Genomic DNA, 13,417 nt, shown 5'->3' on the forward strand with positions numbered 1-13,417 from the left:
GTCTCTCTGTCTCTGTCTCTCTGTCTCTCTGTCTCTGTCTCTCTGTCTCTCTGTCTCTGTCTCTCTGTCTCTGTCTCTCTGTCTCTGTCTCTGTCTCTGTCTCTGTCTCTCTCTCTCTCTCTCTCTCTCTCTCTCAACATATGTATGTCATTTTAAAACAGCCTTTGTTTATCCCCTTCCCTATCTCCCCTCTTCTGATTCCCCTTTGATTCAATTTCTCTCCTCAATCCATTTTTTCCTCCTCCTCCCCTTCTGGGGACCTCCTTACAAGTTTCTTAGGCTACAGCCATGAGGCTAGTGCACACACACATACACACACACAGAGAGAGAGAGAGAGAGAGAGAGAGAGAGAGAGAGAGAGAGAGAGAGAGAGAGAATGAATGCTGGGATCTAGTTTACCTCATTCAATATCCTTCCTAGTTTCACTCATTTTTCTGAAAATTTCATGATTAGATTTCTCTTTACAGCTGAATAAAATTTTATTGAGTAAACACTTTGTTTAGCCACCTCATCTCCTGATGGATATCTAAGCCAATTCTATTTCTTTGCTTCTGTGACAAAAAAAAAAACCCAAACAAACAAACAGAAGAACACACATGTGCAAGTGTCTCTGTGGGAGGGTGCAGTCCTTAGGTGTACATGGAAATTCTACTTTTGAGAACCCTTCATGCTTTTTTCCATAATGACTAAAACGGTTACTACTCCCACCAGCCATGAACGAGTGCCCTCTTTCCCATATCCATGCCAGCATTTTTTATTTTTTAAATGATAGCCATTCTGACTTGGGTGAGATGGAGTCTCAGAGCAGTTTAATTTTCATTTCTCCAGTGGCTAAGGATGTTCAACACCTTTTAAACTACTTATTGTCTGTTTCTTCTATTGAACACTGTTCATTGGCCCGTTTATTTACTGCCATAGTTTTCTCTTTTAACTTGCAATTCTTTATATAGCCTAAAAATCACTCCCTCTATGGAGTACAGCTGTCCAAGCTTTTCTCCACTTCGTAAGCTGTCTGCACACTCCACTGACCATTCCCTTTGCTGTGCAAAACCTCTTAAATTTTACATAGCCACATCTGTTGACATGGGCTCTATTTCTTGTAGAGTCCTGCTCAGAAAGTTCTTGACTGCACCTGTTTAAAATGTACTGTTCCCATCTGTAATGTTTGAAACTGGTTCTACCTAAGCATGTATTCTGAGGGAAGGGAGGAGGAGAACATAATGTAGTTGCGTGAAGCAAGGCCTAAAGAAGTGTGTGAGGAGCAGCTAAATTATCCTCAGTTTTATTAACTAATAGATCAAAAGGAGATGTAGCCATGGCGCCTCACCTACACTTAGACTTGATTTGGATGATGAGATTTTGAACTTTGAGCATGTATTTCTATAAGGCTCTTATAGAAATGGGTTTTACATGTGGCTGGGATATTTGTAGTTAGTGGCCAGGAGTGCAGACAGGCTTCTGGGGTGATCCCTGTAGAGCGTCTGATTTCAGAGCTGGCCTAGCATAAGTGTGGCATGACCTGTGGTTCGACTCTAACTAGTAGAATGTGGCAAAGGTGACAGAGAGTTCCAAGGAACATGTGACTTAACTATGTTGCATAAGATCATGGTGTCTTTTTTTTTTTTTTTTGTCTTGTTTGCTTGCTCTGAAAAAATAAGTGTATGAGAAAACCTATGTGTGCCAATGAACTCTGAGGGTAGTCTCTGGGCAATAGCTAGCATGAAAATAAGTGCCATTTTTACAGCCACAGGAACTGAATTCTGCCAACAGCCTAAGAGAAGGGAAAACGCTTTTCCCTCTGCTGAGCCTCAGCCTTGATAACAACAAGCAGAGGAACCAGTTGTGCTTAAGCTCCCGTCCCACAGATATGGTGAGTGCTGTTGTTGGCCTGTGGCCATGCACTGCACACCAACAGGTAGTGAATACCATGGGGGGCATCCCAGGAAGTTCTGTGTAATCTTTACACCTTGTGTGTCTCCTTTGTCCCACACCATTCTCAGCCCTGATGTGAACATGGTTTGCTGCATATAATAAAGCGAGGTACCTGAACAAGCAGGGTCATCGGGCCACTCTTATCGATTTCTAGAATCTCTCCATTTTTTGTCCCCACAAGAATGTGTCCATGCCCCAGGGTGATTGCACGAATTGAAGGGTTATCCTCCAAAAGCAGGCCTGAGAGGGGAAAATGCTGAATTTAGTAAACACCAGCAAGGCAGGTTAACATTGGGTCTTCTATTTCCAAAATGCTAGGAGACAGGTATTCTCCACAGAGGAAATAAGCCAATTCAAGCCAGGTTTATTTGGGACAGTTCTTGGGTGGGTTCATTGATTTCACAGGTCAGTGAAATCACCATGGAGAGGGAGACAGAAGGGAGCGGGGAGAGAAAGAAAGGGAGAGGGGGGGAGGGAGAGCGGGAGGGAGGGAGGGAAGGAGGGAGAGAGAGAGAAAGAGAGAGAGAGAGAGAGAGAGAGAGAGAGAGAGAGAGAGAGAGAGAGAGAGAATGAATGTATGTCTGGATTATAGAATGAGGAGCCTCTCTTGGGTAAGAGGAAGCCCAGTCCCTGGGCTGGAAAGTTTCCAGTAGAGTAGAGTAGAGGGCAGGATATGCCAGTCATGCCCTGTGACAGGTAGGGACTGAGGGATGCTGGAAGAGCCTGGACCCAGATCCACTTTGGTATGTTAAATATGCACCTCAATCACTTGTCCTAGGTTTGAATCCCAACACTGGGTACTAGGCAATCCTTGATATACCTGCCAGAGACTGAGAGCTCTGACTGGAAGAGAGTAGTGGCTCAGAACCACTACTATTGAGAAGTTGGTATCACTGCCCCCATTCCTGTGAACAGAATGCTTTCAATTGCATATTCAGTGTGGTACCTTTTGAGCTGGTTGACAATGCAGCCCTTTTGATAGCATAAGTCTTCAAGCATCTTTCAAACATATCATCCCAGAGTTCCACAATTCCATCCTTTCCACCTGTTACAAAGCCCTGCAAAGGCATAAGATTATATATTATATATATTACACACACACACAATTACAAGTCACTTTCCCAGCCCCACAAGGGCTCAGGCATTTCTGTGTACATCTTCTAAGTGAACAAAACTGAAAAAAAAAACCAGTGATAACAGTGTTTAAATATTTTCATTATTTTTATGTATAAGAGTATGTTGTCCGGATGTATATATGCATCATGAGCAGGAAGTGTCTGTGGATGTCAGAAAAGGGTAATGGATTCCCAAGAACTAAAATTATACATGAATGTAAGCTGCCATATGGGTATATGGGTACCATATACTATACTTGGGTCCTGTGAAAGAATAGTCAGTACTCTTAACCACTGAGCCAATTCTCTAACCCATGGAAAACTTAGCTCAATACATTTCAATCAAGCTCACAAGAAGAGAGTATTTTGAAGTTCATTATAGTAAATACCCTTATTCTTATTATAGCTGGTCTTCTGCATCTTTGGATTCTGCGCTCACAGAATATGAGGGAAATGGAGTGCTGCATTTGTTCTGAACATGGACGGCTATTGTTCTTGTCATCATTTCCCTAATGCAGAACTACAGTAGCCTGCACAGCATTTCCATAGCATTAGCTTGTTCCAAGTAATCTAGACAATATTCAAAGTACACAGTGGGTGTACATAATTCTAAGTACGTGTGTGTGTGTGTGTGTGTGTGTGTGTGTGTGTGCGTGTGTGTGCGCGTGCGCGCACATGTGGCAAGGATATTGGCAAATGCTATTCCAGTTTTTATAGAAGGAACCTGATTCTCTTTGGATCTTAGGATCCCCTAGGGTTCAAGATGGGTTCAGTGGATACTGAGAACATCTGGGTAGAACTGTATCAAAGAGAGTCAATCCTCACCCTAAATATAAGTAGAGTATATTTTATTGAGCTATTCTGGCTTTCATGGTGATTTTACAGCTTACTTTACTAAATACTAAAAGCAATTGACTAGGTTATACCACACTGACTTCCAGGCCTCCACAAATTTTACATTATGTTTTAATTTACAATTCAGCCAAAATCAAATTAACTATCATTATAATGTTGTTGTGGTTTCATCATATTTACTTGATATATTTTAAAAAAATATGTTGAGTAGCTGAAACTGAAGGTCACAGATGAACTAGTACTACCAGCAAATTAGAACTGAATGAAAAGTTGTCTTTTTAGGAATATTAATGGAAAGAGCACTTTAAACATACTGGTAAATAGTGTCTTTGCGGGGAACATGGTGAGGCAGATGAGTAGCTGGGAAGTCTAGAACAATGATCTGGTGTGGATACACACACACACACATCTATATATCTATATCTATATCATATCATATCTATTTATCTATCTATATCTATATCTATATCTATATCTATATCTATATCTATATCTATATCTATATCTATATCTATATCTATCTATATATATATACCACTTGACCACTCCTGGCAAGTGAACCTGTCTATTCAGGAGCAAACAGGTTATAATACAACCTTTGGTCATAACAAACGAATGCATTGGACAATGAGCTAAATCACTTGTGTTTCTAGGTCTTCATGTGCTGTCACTGAAAGGAAGTCATCACTGAAATACCTGTGGTCTCTTCTGCTCTTGTGTGTCCATATCTACCTCCAGATGCCCTAAGTGACATCTAGGGGTGACAGTCAGGAAGTCCAGGTATGAGAAAATGGAGACATGGTACAGCTACTAACAACAGAAATTACAAAGTCGTGTGCGTTTTCTTCCTTACTATCCTTTGGTTAGTTCTTTCTGAGAACTTCCTAATTCAGCTGGGACTGTTTTTAGATCCAGGCATCTCAGTGGTTCCAAAGCAGATAAGGAAAAGAACCTGACAAACATACCATACCTTGTCCAAGGCATACATAGCGAACACAGGCCCATCGTGAGCCTTCACCGTCTTCAGTAGCAAAACATCCTTCCAGATATAGATATCTCCAGTGGCTGCACCCGAGAACACCAGGTCTTCCATTCGCCCATAAGAAACACACATCATTGTTTCCAACTTTCCAGCACTTCCAAAACTTCCTCTTTTAGAGGTGAAACCCCCACCTGGGATGGAACAAAGGGATTTATTACCTTAGAAAGCCGAATCTTCCCAAGAGCGCATAAAGGATTATCTTTTGAGGAAAGATAATTATGACATTATGTGTCAGAGTAACAAAAACAGCAAGGGCATTATGAGGGTGCTCAACCACGCTGTCAGTATCTACGGTTTCCTACTTGCCATCAGATGTGGTACTAAATGCCAGCATATAATCCTGGACAGAGCCCCTGAGCTAAGGAAATTGGGTCTGGTTAGTAGGAGGAATTAATATGTCTTCTAGTCAGACACACATACACAAACTAGGTGTAGGTCCTCCTCCCAAGGTGAAGTCCTGTGTGGCTGAAGACAGAGACTCAGTGGCTGGGTGTCAAGGAAAGCTTTAACAAGACACAAGAAAAGAATATAGTAGACAGTATGTGATGTGTCTACTTCAGTTTGTTTTCATGGTAGTTATGGAGTAAGAAGGAACTGTTATATAAGAGAGATAATATACAGGAAAAAAGTCGCCAGAATTCTCTACATTCTCTGACCATCACTGATAAAACCGGCTCCATTCAGGACGTTACATCCAGGCTGGCTACTACATTCACCGGGTGCTACTATTGTCTTTCCTATAAATACAAAAAGCACCAGGACATTAGCCCATGCACATGTGTGCATGGTACTATTGGACTGTGGTATTAGGGCTAACATTCAGAATTCAGATATAATTGTAATAATGGCTGAATGGCTTGAATTGAAAAGAGACAGCAACTTTCCCATTGTTTCTTTTCTTTTTTTTTTTTTTTGGCAAAAAATTTTTAATGATGATTTGTTTGAAATGTTAAAGCTCAAAATAATTTGAAGAACATACAAAATGATGTAGTAAATAATGCTCACAGATCAGCAAAATTTAAAATGTTAAATTTTTACATGGTTAAGAGATGTATACTAATTGAGCACAACCTCCATCAAAACCATGGTGGCGTTCTTTGTAACGATAAAAAAAAAGTTCATAAAATTCACATTAAACACAAAAGATCACAAATACCTGAAGCAATGCTTTGCAGAAAGAATAATCTTAAATATTACAGTACCAGATTTCAAATTATCTGAGAGAGCCACAGTGACCAAGAAGGCATGGTATGGACACAAAGTCAGGGATGGTTAAGAGTAGAGAAGAACAGAGCAGCAAGTTATAAACATTCATAGCTACACACACTGGATTTGGACAAAGATATTGAAACCATACATTGAAAAAGAGACAATCTTGTCAGTCCTCATGCAGGAGAATGAAACTGGATCCTTACTTTGAGTGGTGCACAGCAGTCAATGGAAAATGAATTAAAGACATGATTGTAAGACTCAGAACTCAAACCATGAGGAAAAACCATAGGTGCATGCAGTGGCTTTCCTAAAAGGACTGTAGGATCTCAGGTGATTATCACAGGGCTTACGCAGTATAAACACATGAAATCAAAATGTTGCTATGTTAGCAAAAGAAATAATCAGCAGGATGAAAATATAGATTATAGAATAGAAAAAACAGCCAATTATATATCTAAAAAGGGTTGAAACCTAAAATTATAAAGAATTCAAAATTTAAACGTGGGAAATTCATCTAGTCAATAAATAGAACAGTGGCTTACATTCATGGTCCTCAAAGGAAGAAAGGTAAACATCTAATAAATTTATGGAAAATTTTCACTATCCAAATGAGCTGAGTGCAACTGAAAATTACATTATGAGTCTATATTATTTCAGTAGAAATGGGTATCATCAAGAATAAAGAATAGCTTCCTGGTTGCTGCCGCTGCAGAGAGCCCTTGGGCAGCAACCCGCGAGCAAACTTGAGCCTCGGGACCACAGGTAAGACCAACTTGTCTGCTGCAAGAGAGCTGCCTGGTGAGATCGGGACACACAGAGGCAGAGTTCATCTAGGACCGGGCATGTCCTGTGTTTGCCGGAGGTCCCACGCCCGCGGATCCCGGCCTGCAGCAGCTCTCTGCTCCCAGACCCTGTGGGAAAGAGACCTCACCGCCTGATCAGGTGGGCACTCCTGAGGCTGCAGAGCGGAAGAGACCACCAACACTGCCCACCCCTGCCCACATCCCTGGCCCAAGAGGAAACTGTATAAGGCCTCTGGGCTCCCGTGGGGGAGAGCCCAGGAGCGGCAGGACCCCTGCCTGAGACACCACCGAAACCTGAAGGAAACAGACTGGATAAACAGTTCTCTGCACCCAAATCCAGTGGGAGGGAGAGCTAAACCTTCAGAGAGGCAGACAAGCCTGGGAAACCAGAAGAGACTGCTCTCTGTGCACACATCTCGGACGCCAGAGGAAAACACCAAAGGCCATCTGGAACCCTGGTGCACTGAAGCTCCCGGAAGGGGCGGCACAGGTCTTCCTGATTGCTGCCACTGCAGAGAGCCCGTGGGCAGCACCCCACGAGCGAACTTGAGCCTCGGGACCACAGGTAAGACCAACTTTTCTGCTGCAAGAAAGCTGCCTGGTGAACTCAAGACACAGGCCCACAGGAACACCTGAAGACCTGTAGAGAGGAAAAACTACACACCCGAAAGCAGAACACTCTGTCCCCATAACTGACTGAAAGAGAGGAAAACAGGTCTACAGCACTCATGACACACAGGCTTATAGGACAGTCTAGCCACTGTCAGAAATAGCAGAACAAAGTAACACTAGAGATAATCTGATGGCGAGAGGCAAGCGCAGGTACCCAAGCAACAGAAACCAAGACTACATGGCACCATCGGAGCACAATTCTCCCACCAAAACAAACATGGAATATCCAAACACACCAGAAAAGCAAGATCTAGTTTCAAAATCATATTTGATCATGATGCTGGAGGAATTCAAGAAAGACATGAAGAACTCCCTTAGGGAAACACAGGAAAACATTAATAAACAAGTAGAAGCCTACAGAGAGGAATCGCAAAAATCCCTGAAAGAATTCCAGGAAAACACAATCAAACAGTTGAAGGAATTAAAAATGGAAATAGAAGCAATCAAGAAAGAACACATGGAAACAACCCTGGATATAGAAAACCAAAAGAAGAGACAAGGAGCTGTAGATACAAGCTTCACCAACAGAATACAAGAGATGGAAGAGAGAATCTCAGGAGCAGAAGATTCCATAGAAATCATTGACTCAACTGTTAAAGATAATGTAAAGCAGAAAAAGCTACTGGTCCAAAACATACAGGAAATCCAGGACTCAATGAGAAGATCAAACCTAAGGATAATAGGTATAGAAGAGAGTGAAGACTCCCAGCTCAAAGGACCAGTAAATATCTTCAACAAAATCATAGAAGAAAACTTCCCTAACCTAAAAAAAGAGATACCCATAGGCATACAAGAAGCCTACAGAACTCCAAATAGATTGGACCAGAAAAGAAACACCTCCCGTCACATAATAGTCAAAACACCAAATGCACAAAATAAAGAAAGAATATTAAAAGCAGTAAGGGAAAAAGGTCAAGTAACATATAAAGGCAGACCTATCAGAATCACACCAGACTTCTCGCCAGAAACTATGAAGGCCAGAAGATCCTGGACTGATGTCATACAGACCCTAAGAGAACACAAATGCCAGCCCAGGTTACTGTATCCTGCAAAACTCTCAATTAACATAGATGGAGAAACCAAGATATTCCATGACAAAACCAAATTTACACAATATCTTTCTACAAATCCAGCACTACAAAGGATAATAAATGGTAAAGCCCAACATAAGGAGGCAAGCTATACCCTAGAAGAAGCAAGAAACTAATCATCTTGGCAACAAAACAAAGAGAATGAAAGCACACAAACATAACCTCACATCCAAATATGAATATAACGGGAAGCAATAATCACTATTCCTTAATATCTCTCAACATCAATGGCCTCAACTCCCCAATAAAAAGAAATAGATTAACAAACTGGATACGCAATGAGGACCCTGCATTCTGCTGCCTACAGGAAACACACCTCAGAGACAAAGACAGACACTACCTCAGAGTGAAAGGCTGGAAAACAACTTTCCAAGCAAATGGTCAGAAGAAGCAAGCTGGAGTAGCCATTCTAATATCAAATAAAATCAATTTTCAACTAAAGTCATCAAAAAAGATAAGGAAGGATATTTCATATTCATCAAAGGAAAAATCCACCAAGATGAACTCTCAATCCTAAATATCTATGCCCCAAATACAAGGGCACCTACATATGTAAAAGAAACCTTACTAAAGCTCAAAACACACATTGGACCTCACACAATAATAGTGGGAGATTTCAACACCCCACTCTCATCAATGGACAGATCATGGAAACAGAAATTAAACAGAGATGTAGACAGACTAAGAGAAGTCATGAGCCAAATGGACCTAACGGATATTTATAGAACATTCTATCCTAAAGCAAAAGGATATACCTTCTTCTCAGCTCCTCATGGTACTTTCTCCAAAATTGACCATATAATTGGTCAAAAAACGGGCCTCAACAGGTACAGAAAGATAGAAATAATCCCATGCGTGCTATCGGACCACCACGGCCTAAAACTGGTCTTCAATAACAATCAAGGAAGAATGTCCACATATACTTGGGAATTGAACAATGCTCTACTCAATGATAACCTGGTCAAGGAAGAAATAAAGAAAGAAATTAAAAACTTTTTAGAATTTAATGAAAATGAAGGTACAACATACCCAAACTTATGGGACACAATGAAAGCTGTGCTAAGAGGAAAACTCATAGCGCTGAGTGCCTGCAGAAAGAAACAGGAAAGAGCATAGGTCAGCAGCTTGACAGCACACCTAAAAGCTCTAGAACAAAAAGAAGCAAATACACCCAGGAGGAGTAGAAGGCAGGAAATAATCAAACTCAGAGCTGAAATCAACCAAGTAGAAACAAAAAGGACCAAAGAAAGAATCAACAGAACCAAAAGTTGGTTCTTTGAGAAAATCAACAAGATAGATAAACCCTTAGCCAGACTAACGAGAGGACACAGAGAGTGCATCCAAATTAACAAAATCAGAAATGAAAAGGGAGACATAACAACAGATTCAGAGGAAATTCAAAAAATCATCAGATCTTACTATAAAAACCTATATTCAACAAAACTTGAAAATCTTCAGGAAATGGACAATTTCCTAGACAGATACCAGGTACCGAAGTTAAATCAGGAACAGATAAACCAGTTAAACAACCCCATAACTCCTAAGGAAATAGAAGCAGTCATTAAAGGTCTCCCAACCAAAAAGAGCCCAGGTCCAGACGGGTTTAGTGCAGAATTCTATCAAACCTTCATAGAAGACCTCATACCAATATTATCCAAACTATTCCACAAAATTGAAACAGATGGATCACTACCGAATACCTTCTACGAAGCCACAATTACTCTTATACCTAAACCACACAAAGACACAACAAAGAAAGAGAACTTCAGACCAATTTCCCTTATGAATATCGACGCAAAAATACTCAACAAAATTCTGGCAAACCGAATCCAAGAGCACATCAAAACAATCATCCACCATGACCAAGTAGGCTTCATCCCAGGCATGCAGGGATGGTTTAATATACGGAAAACCATCAACGTGATCCATTATATAAACAAACTGAAAGAACAAAACCACATGATCATTTCATTAGACGCTGAGAAAGCATTTGACAGAATTCAACACCCCTTCATGATAAAAGTCCTGGAAAGAATAGGAATTCAAGGCCCATACCTGAACATAGTAAAAGCCATATACAGCAAACCAGTTGCTAACATTAAACTAAATGGAGAGAAACTTGAAGCAATCCCACTAAAATCAGGGACTAGACAAGGCTGCCCACTCTCTCCCTACTTATTCAATATAGTTCTTGAAGTTCTAGCCAGAGCAATCAGACAACAAAAGGAGGTCAAGGGGATACAGATCGGAAAAGAAGAAGTCAAAATATCACTATTTGCAGATGATATGATAGTATGTTTAAGTGATCCCAAAAGTTCCACCAGAGAACTACTAAAGCTGATAAACAACTTCAGCAAAGTGGCTGGGTATAAAATTAACTCAAATAAATCAGTTTCCTTCCTCTATAGAAAAGAGAAACAAGCCGAGAAAGAAATTAGGGAAACGACACCCTTCATAATAGACCCAAATAATATAAAGTACCTCGGTGTGACTTTAACCAAGCAAGTAAAAGATCTGTACAATAAGAACTTCAAGACACTGAAGAAGGAAATTGAAGAAGACCTCAGAAGATGGAAAGATCTCCCATGCTCATGGATTGGCAGGAATAATATAGTAAAAATGGCCATTTTACCAAAAGCGATCTACAGATTCAATGCAATCCCCATCAAAATACCAATCCAATTCTTCAAAGAGTTAGACAGAACAATTTGCAAATTCATCTGGAATAACAAAAAACCCAGGATAGCTAAAGCTATCCTCAACAATAAAAGGACTTCAGGGGGAATCACTATCCCTGAACTCAAGCAGTATTACAGAGCAATAGTTATAAAAACTGCATGGTATTGGTACAGAGACAGACAGATAGACCAATGGAATAGAATTGAAGACCCAGAAATGAACCCACACACCTATGGTCACTTGATTTTTGACAAAGGAGCCAAAACCATCAAATGGAAAAAGATAGCATTTTCAGCAAATGGTGCTGGTTCAACTGGAGGTCAACATGTAGAAGAATGCAGATCGATCCATGCATATCACCCTGTACAAAGCTTAAGTCCAAGTGGATCAAGGACCTCCACATCAAAGCAGACACACTCAAACTAATAGAAGAAAAACTAGGGAAGCATCTGGAACACATGGGCACTGGAAAAAATTTCCTAAACCAAACACCAATGGCTTACGCTCTAAGATCAAGAATCAACAAATGGGATCTCATAAAACTGCAAAGCTTCTGTAAGGCAAAGGACACTGTGGTTAGGACAAAACGGCAACCAACAGATTGGGAAAAGATCTTTACCAATCCTACAACAGATAGAGGCCTTATATCCAAAATATACAAAGAACTCAACAAGTTAGACCGCAGGGAAACAAATAACCCTATTAAAAAATGGGGCTCAGAGCTAAACAAAGAATTCACAGCTGAGGAATGCCGAATGGCGGAGAAACACCTAAAGAAATGTTCAACATCTTTAGTCATAAGGGAAATGCAAATCAAAACAACCCTGAGATTTCACCTCACACCAGTGAGAATGGCTAAGATCAAAAACTCAGGGGACAACAGATGCTGGCGAGGATGTGGAGAAAGAGGAACACTCCTCCATTGTTGGTGGGATTGCAAACTGGTACAACCATTCTGGAAATCAGTCTGGAGGATCCTCAGAAAATTGGACATTGAACTGCCTGAGGATCCAGCTATACTTCTCTTGGGCATATACCCAAAAGATGCCCCAACATATAAAAAAGACACGTGCTCCACTATGTTCATTGCAGCCTTATTTATAATAGCCAGAAGCTAGAAAGAACCCAGATGCCCTTCAACAGAGGAATGGATACAGAAAATGTGGTACATCTATACAATGGAATATTACTCAGCTATCAAAAACAACGACTTTATGAAATTCGTAGGCAAATGGTTGGAACTGGAAAATATCATCCTGAGTGAGCTAACCCAAACACAGAAAGACATACATGGTATGCACTCACTGATAAGTGGCTATTAGTCCAAATGCTTGAATTACCCTAGATGCCTAGAACAAATGAAACTCAAGAGAGATGATCAAAATGTGAATGCTTCACTCCTTCTTTAAAAGGGGAACAAGAATACCCTTGGCAGGGAAAAGAGAGGCAAAGATTAAAACAGACACAGAAGGAACACCATTCAGAGCCTGCCCCACATGTGGCCCATACATATACAGCCATCCAATTAGACAAGATGAATGCAGCAAAGAAGTGCAGGCCGACAGGAGCCGGATGTATATCGCTCCTGAGAGACACAGCCAGAATACAGCAAATACAGAGGCGAATGCCAGCAGCAAACCACTGAACTGAGAACGGGACCCCTGTTGAAGGAATCAGAGAAAGAACTTGAAGAGCTTGAAGGAGCTCGATACCCCTTATGAACAACAATGCCAATCAACCAGAGCTTCCAGGGACTAAGCCACTACCTAAAGACTATACATGGACTGACCCTGGACTCTGACCTCATAGGTAGCAATGAATATTCTAGTAAGATCACCAGTGGAAGGGGAAGCCCTTGGTCCTGCTAAGACTGAACCCCCAGTGAACGTGATTGTTGGGGGGAGGGTACTAATGGGGGGAGGGTGGGGAGGGGAACACCCATAAAGAAGGGGAGTGGGAGGGATTAGGGGGATGTTTGCCTGGAAACCGGGAAAGGGAATAACACTCGAAATGTAA

The 13,417-nt window shown here is 41.0% G+C and overlaps 1 protein-coding gene across 2 annotated transcripts in view; it reads right to left on the minus strand.

Moving 5' to 3' along the window:
- Positions 1 to 13,417, minus strand: part of Eml6 (EMAP like 6) — a 306,117-nt gene that overhangs the window by 75,568 nt on the left and 217,132 nt on the right. For both annotated transcript variants that reach the window (XM_087583666.1, NM_001446977.1), the window contains 3 exon segments: positions 4,873 to 5,075; positions 2,879 to 2,990; positions 2,045 to 2,172 (listed from right to left, as the gene is read on the minus strand). In XM_087583666.1, coding sequence (XP_087439792.1) covers positions 2,045 to 2,172; positions 2,879 to 2,990; positions 4,873 to 5,075 — 443 coding nt within the window.

Source organism: Rattus norvegicus, chromosome 14 (genome assembly GCF_021556685.1).
Source record: "Rattus norvegicus strain SHRSP/BbbUtx chromosome 14, alternate assembly SHRSP_T2T, whole genome shotgun sequence".
Taxonomy (NCBI): Eukaryota; Metazoa; Chordata; class Mammalia; order Rodentia; family Muridae; genus Rattus; species Rattus norvegicus.